Consider the following 15,046-nt stretch of genomic DNA (forward strand, 5'->3'; position numbering starts at 1 on the left):
ACGTAGACGGAAATACTGATCCAGTGTTTACAAAGTGAACGTGCAAAGATTAAGTCAAACGACCTTTACAAAAAAGGTAAAACAACGATGTCGGACGATTTTGAAGTTTGAGGAGAAAATGAGATGGAGTTTTTCGCCCTACCGCGGTACTTTCACCCGACTTTTCTAACGTTATTACTAGGTCTGGGTAAAAAATAACGATTTCACGATTTTAATCGATTCTCATTTTTACGAACCGATATCGATTCTTAAATCCCAAGAATCGATTAGTCTAGTCTATTTTCAGTTGATGAATGAACAGAACATGTAGCACCTCCCATCCAATAAATCGCAAAATCTTTGTGCTTTGTTACTTTTGATATGAAGCAAAGTCTCAGATTTCAAATGACATCCATCTTATTATGAAATTCAAAAAATAAATACCGTTTTGGCGCTCCTTAATGTGATGTGACAGATCGCTTTAGCGCCTCAGTTAAAGAGAAGCGGCAGCACAGAGCGCATGTGAACATCCTCTCCTCCGCTTTAATACCAGTTACAGCGCGATATAAACATGAATAAACATCTGAAGGTATGTTAAAATATACAGTACAACTTACTGAAATCCGTATCATGTCTCGTGTAATCGCTCAATCAGTGTTTCAACCTCGGAAAGACGTCAATAAAACAGCTTGTAAACAATGTCACGTAACGTCACATTTACCTCAGAAAAACATATTCAGTGACCATAAACTCATTAGTCAGCTAGAAAAATGAACTCTAGAAAGTCAGCTATGTGAAAAATATAGCTATGCACCGTTACATATTCATTATCATTTTTAATGTTCTTCAATATTTAATGCATGTTTGAATAGATCAGTTATGACAGTCACAATTTAAATGTTTATATTTCAAAAAAATGAATTGGAGTAGAAATATGATTATGTAATTCTAAACTTTAGCTATTATAAAAAACATCATTGAGTGTAATTTAAGTGTTTGTATATAAATAAGTTAATTATAAATAAGTTAATTTTAACAATATTATAGTAATGTAGTACCAACTGACTCCCATGTGTAGTTTACAGCATTAGTTGAGAGATTTTTCCCCTAGAAAATGCGCCATGTATTGTATCTGATATACTACATCCAAAATAATCGAATCGAATTGAATCGAATCGAAATCGTAATCGAATCGAAAGCATGTGAATAGAAATCGAATCGAATCGTGAAAATTGTGCCAATACCCAGCCCTAGTTATTACGGAATGCGTGGAGCACCACAGAGCAGTGCAAGACGAGCGTTTGTGGTTAAAATGTATATAATTTTTTTAATTTTTTTAGATGGGTTCTCTAGATAAGACCCTTATTCCTCGTCTGGGATCGTGAAAAGCTCTTTGAAGCAGCACTGAAACTGACATTTGGACCTTCAACCCGTTGAACCCCAGTGAAGTCCACTATATGGAGAAAAATCCTGGAATGTTTTCCTCAAAAACCTCAAGACATGGGGGTGAGTAAATTATTAAATTTTAATTCTGAAGTGAACTAATACTTTAACTACTGTTAACAAATGCAACCGTATTGTATAAGTGTTACCAAAATGGGTGAAAAATCTGAAACAAAATATACTTCACCTTAGCATTCATATACTTATAACCTACAATCTTGATGCCGAACTGGACGTGTTGATATTTTGTCAATTCTAATATGCAACTCTCATAATTCTGCTTTAATCTCACTCTTTTAAAATCCTGCAAGCACACAATTAGTTCCCGCTGATTAAATCTCTAGTGAACTTTAGGCTACTAAAAGCCACAGTATATACTCTCATGAGTTGGTACTGGGTGATTCTCATTCAACATCTGGCGATTTACATCTAGATATGATAATCTGACTTTGCAGCAACATTCAGACCGCATACAAACAAAGTGCACTTAGTCCAGGCTGAATTCTTGGCACACACGCATTTAGGGTGTTTGACAGCATTTTGGTTGCAGTCCTAGAATAGCCTAGACTCCAGACGGCACCAGCGAGCTAAAATAAACACACGCCCATGGTGTGTTAAGGTGATTTCGACCAGATTAAACCAAGTAGTAGCCAGGGGACGTCCAGCAGCCTACCTCGCGTAACTCGAGTCTCTGCGCGACTGCCTCCAGACATTCCTGGCCCGTGCTCTCCACCGAAAGCGTGAACTCCACATACTCGCCGTTGAGCAGCTGTATGCGGGTGACCAGGCAGCTTTTGCTGGACACCGTGTATCTTCTGGTTCTCTTGAGTTTTAATCCGAACGGAAGGGGCATGTTGAACCGGTGCCGCGACCTTCCTCGAGCAGAATGATTCGATTCAGCTTTTCTCTGCGCTTAATCCATGGAGAGGTGCTGGATTATACAGGGCTCCACAAGACAAACACATGAGTCCCTGGATAAAGACAAACAGATTTACAGTGATAGCAGTATTTATCTGCTCAGCGGTGGGTCACATATAAAAGGCAAAAACAATGCAAATAAAAAGTATGCGTAGTTAGAAAAAGGTTACCAAATTTTACGCTTTCCATATCTTTTATTGTTTGAACCCAAATTCATCTGTCATTTAGTAATATGACTAATACTAATGCAATATTAACTTAGTGTGTGTTCCATAAACAACACTTCTGTGGATTTACAAAATGCCATGTCATGGCTAATTAATATTAATAAACGCATTTATTAAAACCTATTTTAGAAGCATGACATGAAACAAATTTACATGGAAAAAAAGGAAATGATGCAGCAATCAGCCTGCTCCTTTATATAAACTGAAAACTTGATTCATAATAGAGATTAATAACATAATTCATATAGTTATGAAACAATCAGTCAAATAAAACTAGTATAATCAGAGCAAACATATACTAAATTAATTTCACACAATGACTTAACCTTATACACATGCTAATATACATTCATAATATTTATAATTATAAAATGGGCTATTTATTATAAATAGAACAATTATTCATTATATTATGGTCCATATATTAATGACACCGAACAAAAACAACATAAACAAAACAGAGCAGGCCATTTAAAAGCCCACAAATGTGTCAAAATAAGCACTTTATTATATAAAAATACATCGACGCTCTTAATCCTACTTATAATATTCAAAACAGATGAGTTTTCAGCATTTAAGAAATATAAACAAACACTAAAAAATGTCTGACTAACTTTTGGGAGCAACAAGTGACCACAAAACCGCACGCATCCAAACTGGACTATACACTTCATTAAATAAGACGTCAAAGTCTTCAAACACACATTTAAACGTCTAAACACATGTGATTTATTGAGATGTCTAGAGTTTTAGCGTAAATTATAGTTTAAGAGCGCGCGCTGGCTAACACTGCTAACACTTTTGAGTAAAACTAGAAAAGAGTAGTTTAAACGGCTCTCTGCCGCTTACCTGCTGGGTTATCTGATTGATTATATCCTTAATTTATAACATGGAGAGTTTTTGGAGTGTGAATAAGGGTTTAAGATAATAATCCGATATTTGGCGGAGTTTGTTTTTTTCGGGATTGACGCATGTTTGAGGTTCCTCGGGTCACACTCCTGCTGCTGCGTCACATCCGCTCGGAATACCAGAGGAAAGGTGAGCGGGATCATATTCATCCGCAGCTCTATTTTCTCTCACACCCATGAAGTCTAATCGCTTTTTTTCCAGTTTTAACACATTCAATATAACTTATTTTGATGGGGACCAGGGTAGAAATTCATTTTTGTTTTTTTTGGGAGAAGCAAGATATGGTCAGATCTGATTGAAGATTGAGATAAGATTAATAAATTGAACAATTGTGCTGCGCCTCGATACAGGTCGCGCGTTACGTCAGGTGCGTGGAATGCGTGGAATGAGAGCAGCTGCACATTACCACACTGAAACTGTGCGCTTTCTGTTGAGAGTTTTTGCTGTGATAAGCAAGACTTTATCATCTTTTGAGGATTTGCGGGTCTGTAATAAAACAGTGTTGTCATATTTGTGCCTGGTAATCTATCAGACAGCATGAGAACATGTTTAATGCATTTGCTGATGTGATTTAATTCTCATGGAACAATAAACGTGATCGCAAAAGCATTTTATTATCTATAGGCTATTTCATGCATCAAAAATACAGTAGTCTGTAAAAGTCATTTGAAATATAAAAATACATATGATAACACAAAGTAAAAAGTTATTCATTTCTCAGTAGTTAAAAAGGCAAAAACACTCAACAATTAAATCAACAGGTGCTAAAAGAAAGCTAACAATGTAAATTATATTGGATTTTTCAGTGTAACAAGTATTCAAAGTACACACAACTGTTTAAGACACTCGTGGTCACTTTAAAGACAGCTTTATTATGTTTACTAAAGCATTTTAAATTAATACTGCAATTTTAAATTTTTTATGTGCATCGTAATCTAAAACAAATGTTGACCTCTCGTTATTGATGGTTTCCTTAATAGGCTTTTAATAGTTTTTCAATTGTCCAATAATTAAACATATATTTATATATTTTTTTATTTTGAGTGTGTGTATGAGAGAGAGTGAGTGAGTGAGTGTGTGTGTGTGTGTGTGTGTGTGAGAGAGAGAGCAAGTGAGTGAGTCAGTGTGTGTCTGAATGAGTGCATGTAAGTGTGTGTGTGTGTGTGTGTGTGAGAGAGAGAGAGCAAGTGAGTGAGTCAGTGTGTGTCTGAATGAGTGCATGTAAGTGTGTGTGTGAGAGAGAGAGAGAATGTGTGAGTGAGAGAGTGTGCACTTGTGTGTGTGAGAGAGAGCGAGTGAGTCAGTGTGTGCCTGAATGAGTGTGCATGTAAGTGTGTGTGTGTGTGTGAGAGTGTGTGTGTGAGTGAGTGTGAGAGAGTGTATTTGTGTGTGAGTGTGTGTGAGTATTTGTGTGTGTGAGGTGTGTGTGTGAGAAAGAGCTTGTGCATGTGAGAGTGAGTGTGCATGTGTGTATGAGAGTATGTGTGTGTGTGTGAGAGAGTGAGTGTGTGTGTGTGTGTGTGTGAGAGAGAGTGAGTGTGTATTTGTGTGTGTGTGTGTGTGTGTGTGTGAGAGAGAGAGAGATAGTGTGTGTGAGAGAGTGTGTATTTGTGTGTGAGTGAGTATTTGTGTGTGTGAGAAAGCTTGTGCGTGTGAGAGTGAGTGTGTGTGCGTGTGTGTATGAGAGTGTGTGTGTGTGCGTGAGAGAGTGAGTGTGTAAAAGTGTGTGTGTGAGTATGTGTGTGAGAGTGAGTGTGTGTGAGTGCATGAGAGATTAAGTGTGTGTGAGTATGTGTGTGTGTGTGTGTGAGAGAGAGAGTGTGTGAGTGCGTGAGAGTGTGTGTGTGTAAGTGAGTGAGAGAGAGAGTGTGTGTGTGTGTGTGTGTGTGTGTGTGTGTGTGTGTGTAAGTGAGTGAGTGAGAGAGAGTATGTGTGTGTGTGTCTGTAACAAATACAAAAGCTCTAAAGGTGGACGTCTTTCAAAAGCTTAAATAAAAGTTGAAATAATAATCTTCTGTATCAAGTATATCAGAGAATATGAACACTGCAGCTTTACAAACTAAAACACTCAGATAAACGTCACAGCATGAGCTCTGAATCTTAACCCGACTACATAAACAATAAACGGCCACATTAGGAGCGGAATAATTCAGAAAAAAGTACTGAACACCGCACATAACATGCTGAAAATACTGGAATGGCTTGGGAGAACTATCAGTTCCTGGAAAACTCACTTTCATAACACTAAAAAAAGTAAACAAAAAAGAAAATCTGAAATTCTGCAGAACAGTTACAGCATCACAAAGAAAAATCTTTGTGTTTTTGCAGATTAGATTTGATTAGAACTCATCATCACTGACGTCACCTCTCGTCTGCTCCTGTTCAAACACTTCCTTCGGCGTCTCTGACACACTTAACGACTCCGCCATGATTTTCCCAAGTTCATCAACCTGTTCTAACACTTCAGCGTTCCCAGGATTTTCCACAGCACAGGTGAGATGTTCATCATCATTCAGGAGGATGTGATTAAACGTCACGTCCAGGCTGAGGTTCACAGGTGTGGACGCTGCAGCAGGAGTGACGTCCTCCGTCTGTCCTCGCTCCTCGTTAAACGCGTCATGGAGAAGATAATCAACATCATGTGACGGCGGCCGTTTCAAAGGATTATCGGATTCTCCTGCACCCAGAGACGTGATGGAGGCCGCAGGAGGACTTTGCAGGTCCTTCTGCAGATTGTCTAGAAGGTGCCGCATTTTGTTCTGTTGGGAATATTAGAGAGATGGAAAATTGTTTGTGCTTTTCCTCATTTTAAGTCACTTTGAATAAAAGCATCAGACTAAAGGTAAAATCCAAAATCCTCACCTCGTCTAATCGATGTCTGTTCATGTCAATGTGCCGTTCAAACACTCTCTTCAGCACCCTGTGAGGACCGTTAGACTGATAAGCACCAAAAAGTGACACAAAAACGCCTTGTAGTTTGTCTCCATACATGAATCAAGATCTCACACACCTGTCAGAGTACAGGCCCTGTGTCAGGATCTCATTCGTCACGTCTGTAATGAACTCCAGGTACATCAATTCTTCCTCCCTGATGAAAAGAACAAGTTCAGAAAGTCCACAGAATGAATCAGGAACATGAATAAACTGAAAATACAACTGATTGTTATGATTGTACTCTTGTATCATATCAAATACATCATTATTTCTAAACGTCTCTGCTTTGTTCAAGGGGTCCTATGATGCTTTTTTCCATGCTCATCTTTCTTTAGTGTGTAATGTTACTGTTTGAGCATGTATAAGAAAAATATCTTTTAGTAGAGCCCAAAAACAACACCAAGACTTTGTAAAAGAGCATAATAGGTCCCCTTTAACAATATTAAGTGGAATATTAGCAGTTTAAATGCCACACTAGTGTAATATTTCATGTGTAATACAGGACACTCACTCTGCTGAAACTTTTCTCATTATGGGGGATCTCATGCCTTCTGGTGAAACCCTGAAACAAAAGAAAAGAGTCTTTTCTCTTAAGTATAAATGTGTAATAATGCAAAAGAAAAGTCAAACATTTTGATCTACTTGAAACGCCATGTCTGTCTCATATGTTTTGATGAGCTCATTACATTTTCTTGGTAGCAAAAGTGTGCTGACTGTAATTTTTCAATGATATATATACATAATTTTAGGATGTGCATGCTTTATATGACTATTATAGAAACATGTGGTATTTGTGTTATATAGAGTAATCTGGAAGATGCCTTTTACCTGGAGGACGAGAGAAGAAAATCACTGTTCTTAAACCGGTTTGTCTTGCCATGATGTCTAAATGAATCTGTTTCTCCATCAGACCACTCGTGATCAAGAGTTAATGTCTGCAAAAGATTAAAAAAGCAAAATATTTAACAAGATGTCAGTGTGTTTCTATTTGAGCTTCTTCTTTGTCTAGATTTAAGCTCTGCTTACTCCAGACATTCATTAAAAAACTTCATGAGGCGCATCCTGAAGGAGGAACATGTGATGATGATGCTTTTCAATCACTATCCTGATAGATAGATGGACAGACGGATGGATGAATGAATGGATGGATAGATAGATAGATGGACAGACGGATGGATGAATGGATGGATAGATAGATAGATAGATAGATAGATAGATAGATAGATAGATAGATAGATAGATAGATGGATGGATGGATAGATTGATGATAGACGGATGGATGGATGGATGATAGAAAGACAGATGATAGACGGATGGATGGATGGATAGACAGAAGGATAGATGATAGATAGATAGATGGATGAATGGATGGATAGACGATAAATGGATAGATGGATAGATAGATGATGGATGGATGGATGGATAGATAGATGATAGACAGATAGATGGATGGATGATGATGATAGATAGATAGAAGGATAGATGGAAGGATAGATGGATAGATTGATGATAGATGGATGGATGGATGGATGATAGATAGAAAGACAGATGATAGATTGATGATAGACGGATTGATGGATGGATAGATAGAAGGATAGATGATAGATAGATAGATGGATGAATGGACGGATAGAAGGATAGATGGATAGATAGATGATGGATGGATGGATGGATGGATAGATAGATGATAGATAGACAGACAGATGGATGGATGATGATCGATAGATAGATGATAGATAGACGAATGGATAGATAGACAAATGGATAGATAGATAGATAGATAGATAGATAGATAGATAGATAGATAGATAGATAGAAGGGTTGATAGATGGATAGATTGATGATGGATGGATGGATGGATGGATGATGGATGGAAGGATAGATGATGGATAGAAGGATAGATGATAGATAGACAGATGGATGGATAGATGATAGATAGATGATGGATGGATGGATGGATAGATAGAAGGATAGATGGATAGATAGATAGATGATGGATGGATGGATGGATGGATAGAAGGATAGATGTATAGATAGATGATAGATGGATGGATGGATGAAGGATAGATAGATGATAGACGGATGGATGGATGGACGGATAGACGGATGGACGGACAGATAGTAGTTTCATAGGGCATCCAAATTTTTGACTAGTTGTGTACATAACGTGACCGTAAATCAGCAATAAATGTCACTCAGAAATGTTAATTTCAAACACATAAAGTGACATTATGATGTTTATTTTGCAGAACGACCCACACGTTTCCTTCAAACTTGCCTGGAGCGACTCGAGCGGTGGAGAACAGCCTCGTTTGGACCGTGTGCTGCAGACAACAGAACAAACACGCGTTACACCATCAGACGCCCATTTTAAACCTCACATAATAGTATCAGTGATTACACCGCACCTCCCGTGGCGCGTCTCCTGGCGAATAACAGAGGACGATTTCTCCTCTTCCACTTTCCTCCGTGAAGGAGTGTAATATCGGTATTGTAACAGCGTGGACTTGTGGTCTGATTTCAGCGTTCTCGGGGTGAAGGGTTTCTCCGGAGTGAAGCGATGAGCGTGTTTCAGCAGTACGTCACCGCTGTAGGTCTTCTGCGTGGGATCCTGAAAGCTCTTGTACCCTCTCTGACTGGCAGACGTGGCACAGGACGGACCCGCGTCCTGCCAGTGAGGGTTTGGGCTTCGGTAACTCAACTCGGAGGCAGATCGGAAGTGGTTTGCAGAGGTTCCAGATGTTTGGGAGGGATATACAATTTGTTTGCAATGAAACGAGGTGCTGATCCTGGGTGATGACATCAGCGATTGCTCCAGGTAATGATAGGCACTCTCGTCACCCTGAACCGATGGTCTGCTCTGGAAACAAAGAGTAAACTTAAGCTCTGAACACAATTTCTGTACAGCAATGTGACATGATGAAGCTCAAGATGAAATCCTACATTTTTAGTAGAGCAGGAGGTTCTTGAGTTTATCCTCGTGCTCCTCTGGGAATCGGATCTTCTCGACCGACTCCGAGTGTCTTTCCTTAACTGCTCACGACGCTTCTGATCAACATCTACAGAGGTAAAAATGAGTGAAAAAAATTATTTTAAATGATTGAGGTACTAGTATAGCAACTTATATCTGGTTAAACAAAATGTAAAATATATTTTATTTCATATAATATATAAAATATTGTATTTGATACTAATATATATATATATATATATATATATATATATATATATATATACAGTGCACAGCATAAATGAGTACACCCCCTCCTTGAACAAACACAAAAGATGTATTTTCTTTATGATCACTAATACAATTCATGGAAAGATGGCAAAACTAAAATGTATTAAACATATACATAATAAAAACTGAGAAATATATGTCATTAATAGCCATAAAATAAGTAAATAAGCCAATTTTATTTAAATTAAGGATTGCAGAAATGAGTACACCCTAGATTTAATTCAACAAATGTATAATATTCTAGCACTTAGTATGCCCTCCATAATTTTGAATATAGTGCCCTGACCCTTCTTGTACAAGTTCATGACAAATCGTCACATCTGTCCTGTTTAACTCCTGGATGATGAGCTCCTTAAATGCCCTGATTGAGTGCAACACATGTCCACAGAAGGTTTTTCACCTTGGGAAAATGCATATCTTTATTGTCATGTTAAAAAAATGCCCAACAATGCAGGGAATGAGGAAAGGGTAACATCTTCTGTTTCAAGTTTGTGTATTAAATTACACAGTGGTGTGGGAATTCATGACAGCGTTGATGAAGCACAACTCCCTCGCACTCATACATCCCTATATAAGAGCTTTACTACCACTGAACTTTACTGTGGGAACCAGGCACTTCTCACTGTACTCCTCCTCTAGCAACACAAGAACATTTTGGATGCTGTTAGATCCAAAATGATTGATTTGGTCTCATGAGACCAGATTATTGATTCCTAGAATCTATATTTTGTAAATATGGGCTTTTGAAATGGCTAACTGACTTTATTGTGCTTTGGCTACAGTAGGTAGTTCCAGTGAGAACAACAACCACGCATGTCATTTCTGCTGGCTCTGAGACACTCGCTTGGTATTTCTCCTGCTCTTTGTCTAGCAAAAAAATCCCTCATCCCTAAATGAAAGCTTAAAATGAAGGCCTGATTATTTCAGGGGGCTTGTCACAAGTCCATTGTTTTTGAATTTCTGTGTTACTTTTGCTTTTTTCACACTTAACTATTTTCACACTTAAAACAATGATTTGGTAATCCTCTTGTACCACTGTCCTCTTTTGTGCTAAGAAATAAGTCTCCTGACAGTTCTCTCCCAAGTGCTTCCATTGTTGTCAGCATTAAGTCTGAGAATGATTCAGTGGGCTATATAACACTTTTAATTGTCAAGAAATTACTTCTCTTTAAATGTTTTGGCTCAACATACTTACCTGTTGATCAAACATTGCCTTAAACTTAAACCAGAAAATATAAAATTTTATTTCATTTTATTTAGTAACTTTTAGGAGGGTGTACTCATTTTTGCTACACAACACCAAATTTAACACACCTGCTCCCCATTCACACCTGAGACCTTGTAACACTAACGAGTCACATGACACCACAGAGAGAAAATGGCTAATTGGGACCAATTTGGACATTTTTACTTAGGGGTGTACTCACTTTTGTGGCCAGTGGTTTAGACATTAATGGCTGTGTGTTGAGTTATTTTGAGGGGACAGCAAATTTACACTGTTATACAAGCTGTACACTCACTACTTTACATTGTAGCGTCATTTCTTCAGTGTTGTCACATGAAAAGATATAATAAAATATTTACAAAAATGTGAGGGGTGTACTCACTTCTGTGAGATACTGTATATATATATATATATATATATATATATATATATATATATATATATATATAATATATATTATGCATGATATTTTGTGTATTTTAAAATGAAGTGGATTGGTAATACAGGACTTTCTCTTACATTTGACATTGCTCTGCATGCTTTTAGGTGCTGAACAGTCCACAGCAGCTAAAAGAAAACAAAAGAAGTGGTGAGTATATAAAAGAAGACAGGAATAAAGCATAAAGGAAACCTCCAAAAAAAAAAAATACAAATAAATAAATAAATAAATAAATAAAAACATTTTCCAATAGCCATTGCCTTGATGATAAACATGTAAAAACTATAAACTTGACATCCTGGCATGCATTTTAATTTGGCACTTACCTTTAGCTGAATACAGCTTTCTGTAATGTGACAGCATGTGGTCTTTAATCATGTACTGATTCATCAGTTTGCCAGATGAACCAAGACAGTACCCTAAAAGATTAATATTTGAGCAATGAATTTATACATCAATATTTATAAATAACCCCCTAAAAATAGAATTGTTTCTAGCTCAGTCCCAATCAGGAAACAACAAATCAAATGGTCTGAGATGTCATTGCCATGCTACTTTGATTTTACCATGGTAAATATTAAAAAAAACTATGGTATATTAACGCGATATTATGTCCAAATAACGTTACATGTCATTACAACCATGGCACCTTTTTGTTTAGTGCTGCAAAGTAACATGATTTAACACGTTTCTCTTACAATTACATGTCATAAACATAACGAATTTATACGTGTCTGTTTGGTCAGATTATATTTGATGAGGCGAATATCATTTACCTGGTTTAGTGTCCATGATGAGAAACTCTGGCTGGAGTCTCATGCTCAAAACACTCGTGTTTTACCGGAAACCATCATTTTAAACATTCATATGAACGCATAAGGTAATATAGCCATTTCAATAATACTTCTTAAATTTATTTTCACAGTTATCATCTTTCACAGCTGTTTTGCTAGCTGCCAGCTATCTGTCCTCGCTACCGTGAAGCTTCACCGTCGCCATTTTGGTTGCTATGCGTGCGTCTGACGTCAGTATACGCAATCACGTACATGTCCCCAACTTCATTAGGGCTGTTTTAGAATAAAAATATTTATATAAAAACATATCTGTGAAAACATTTTGTATTCTTACTACACAAATCTGTCCCACTCTCACTTGCACTTTCTGCTGACTTCAATAATTAAAATAAATAAATAAATAAAAAATAAGAATAATATGATGTTTTTTTCGCTTAATATGACATCTGTTTGAGAAATATTGTGTAATATGCAAATGAACCTATTTAAGAACCTATTTACAACTTTCCATGACCCTGAGATATTTAGACTACAGAGACAATTTTAAACACATAAATCAATATTTTTTCCGCTGGTCAAAGTCGTACATTTTCTAGTAAAAAATAAATCTGTAAAGGATTTACTATGAATGTGTCCACCTGAGACTGGATATTTCATTTAGAAAAATGCACATGTTTATGATCTCATGCCACACTCTTCATTACTAATGGATGCTGAGTCTTAAGGAGGTACAGTACAGTTTCATCCATATTTCATGAGGAATCTCCGGGTGGTTCCTGCTCAGTGCAAACAGGCCAGACCTTAACTAACTACACATCATGAATGATGAAGAACTCTCCGTCCTGTAAAGGTGATTTCACAGAGCTAAGCATGAGAGAAGAGCATAATAATTATGAGTGAATATTATGTTGTATTAAAATGTATTAGATTCAATAAAATTTTAGGCTATTCACATGTAACATTTATTAAGTTTTATTGACATTTGATTTTGTTTAACTCTTATTTATTATTATAATATTTTATTAACTGAAAGTGTAGTTCTACAATGATTTCAAAGACATTCCACATTTAAATCCCATCAGTAAATTCATATTTATAGTACAGAATATAAATGAGCGATGTGGCAAAAGCTACCGTTAACTGAATTACAATATTTATTCATTATAATATTAAACACAATCTGCAATGTTAAGTATTATATAATAATATTATTGTCATATTTAAAGAATTAATAATTAATAAATATACAGTAGTCAACAGTAACAATAATGGGGTAAATTACACCCTGTTATTGTTTTGAAATTATTATAAGGGTTTTCTGGTTTGAACTTCTTAATAAAACCCACAATTATAGAATTATCCTTTCTGTAAATGGTCCTGTGGTAAATAATTATGAGTGAATATTATTTTTTATTAACATGGATAGCATAGCATTATTTATGTTATTTACATCTTATTTACACTTAACATTATTTGTTACGTCAAAAAAGTATCTGATTACATAATGCATGTTACTTGTAATGCGTTGCTTTACTCGTAACATCAAAAGAGTAATCTGATTATCTGATTATGTAAGGCATGTTGCTTTACACGTAACATCAAAAAAAGTAATCTGATTATGTAATGCATGTTACTTGTAACATCAAAAAAGTAATCTGATTATCTGATTATGTAAGGCATGTTGCTTTACTTGTAACATCAAAAAGGTAATCTGATTACGTGATGTGTGTAACTTGTAATGCGTTGCTTTACTCGTAACATCAAAAAGGTAATCTGATTACGTGATGCATGTTACTTGTAATGCATTACTTTACTCGTAACATCAAAAGAGTAATCTGATTATCTGATTATGTAAGGCATGTTGCTTTACTCGTAACATCAAAAGAGTAATCTGATTATCTGATTATGTAAGGCATGTTGCTTTACACGTAACATCAAAAAAGTAATCTGATTATGTAATGCATGTTACTTGTAATGCGTTTCTTTACTCGTAACATCAAAAGAGTAATCTGATTACGTGATGTACGTTACTTGTAATGCGTTTCTTTACTCGTAACATCAAAAAGTAATCTGATTACATAATGCATGTTACTTGTAATGCATTGCTTTACATGTAACATCAAAAAGTAATCTGATTATGTGATGCACGTTACTTGTAATGCGTTTCTTTACTCGTAACATCAAAAAGTAATCTGATTACATAATGCATGTTACTTGTAATGCATTGCTTTACATGTAACATCAAAAAGTAATCTGATTACGTAAAGCACGTTACCTGTAATGCCTTGTTTTACTCATAACATCAAAAAGTAATCTGATTATGTGATGCACGTTACTTGTAATGCGTTTCTTTACTCGTAACATCAAAAAGTAATCTGATTACGTAATGCCTGTTACTTGTAATGCATTGCTTTACATGTAACATCAAAAAGTAATCTGATTACGTAATGCATGCTACTTGTGATACGTTGCTTTACTTGTAACATCAAAAAAGTAATCTGATTATGTGATGCACGTTACTGTAATGCGTTTCTTTACTCGTAACATCAGAAAGTAATCTGATTACATAATGCATGTTACTTGTAATGCATTGCTTTACTTGTAACATCAAAAAAGTAATCTGATTATGTAATGCATGTTACTTGTAACGCGTTACTTTACTTGTAACATCAAAAAAGTAAACTGATTACGTAAAGCACGTTACCTGTAATGCCTTGTTTTACTCATAACATTAAAAAAGTAATCTGATTACGTAATGCCTGTTACTTGTAATGCGTTACTTTACTTGTAGCATCAAAAAAGTAATCTGATTACGTAATGCCTGTTACTTGTAATGCGTTACTTTACTTGTAGCATCAAAAAAGTAATCTGATTACGTAATGCCTGTTACTTGTAATGCGTTACTTTACTCGTAATGCCTGTTACTTGTAATGCGTT

At 36.1% G+C, this 15,046-nt stretch overlaps 2 protein-coding genes across 3 annotated transcripts in view; both read right to left on the reverse strand.

Moving 5' to 3' along the window:
* The window catches only part of ptpn21 (protein tyrosine phosphatase non-receptor type 21), a 32,658-nt gene extending 29,065 nt beyond the window's left edge, over window positions 1-3,593 (reverse strand). For both annotated transcript variants that reach the window (XM_051867361.1, XM_051867360.1), the window contains exons 1-2: window positions 3,417-3,593; window positions 2,096-2,393 (exon numbers count right to left, since the gene is read on the reverse strand). In XM_051867361.1, the coding sequence (XP_051723321.1) occupies window positions 2,096-2,275 (180 nt within the window). In that variant the 5' untranslated portion in view covers window positions 2,276-2,393; window positions 3,417-3,593. The remainder of the gene's footprint in view (window positions 1-2,095; window positions 2,394-3,416) is intronic.
* A 478-nt stretch (window positions 3,594-4,071) lies between these two features.
* Window positions 4,072-12,379, reverse strand: spata7 (spermatogenesis associated 7). The gene is made up of 11 exons (XM_051869058.1): window positions 12,092-12,379; window positions 11,642-11,734; window positions 11,396-11,443; window positions 9,354-9,469; window positions 8,819-9,270; window positions 8,689-8,734; window positions 7,239-7,345; window positions 6,922-6,972; window positions 6,487-6,564; window positions 6,339-6,396; window positions 4,072-6,235 (listed from the first exon to the last, which is right to left on the reverse strand). The coding sequence occupies exons 1-11, from the start codon at window positions 12,132-12,134 to the stop codon at window positions 5,816-5,818; spliced, it is 1,512 nt and encodes a 503-aa protein (XP_051725018.1). The 5' UTR covers window positions 12,135-12,379; the 3' UTR covers window positions 4,072-5,815.
* Window positions 12,380-15,046: the final 2,667 nt, after the last annotated feature.

Source organism: Ctenopharyngodon idella, chromosome 17 (assembly GCF_019924925.1).
Source record: "Ctenopharyngodon idella isolate HZGC_01 chromosome 17, HZGC01, whole genome shotgun sequence".
Lineage (NCBI taxonomy): Eukaryota > Metazoa > Chordata > Actinopteri > Cypriniformes > Xenocyprididae > Ctenopharyngodon > Ctenopharyngodon idella.

What these genes read in the sequence shown, in the direction of transcription:
- spata7 (XM_051869058.1), bottom strand. Translation starts at nt 12,134, where the DNA reads ATGAGACTCCAGCCAGAGTTTCTCATCATGGACACTAAACCAG. An exon ending in CAGGAGACGCGCCACGGGAG is followed by an intron (nt 8,735 to 8,818) that starts GTGCGGTGTAAT and finishes TGTTGTCTGCAG; the next exon opens with CACACGGTCCAAACGAGGCT. An exon ending in ATGAGAAAAGTTTCAGCAGA is followed by an intron (nt 6,565 to 6,921) that starts GTGAGTGTCCTG and finishes TCTTTTCATCAG; the next exon opens with GGAGGAAGAATTGATGTACC.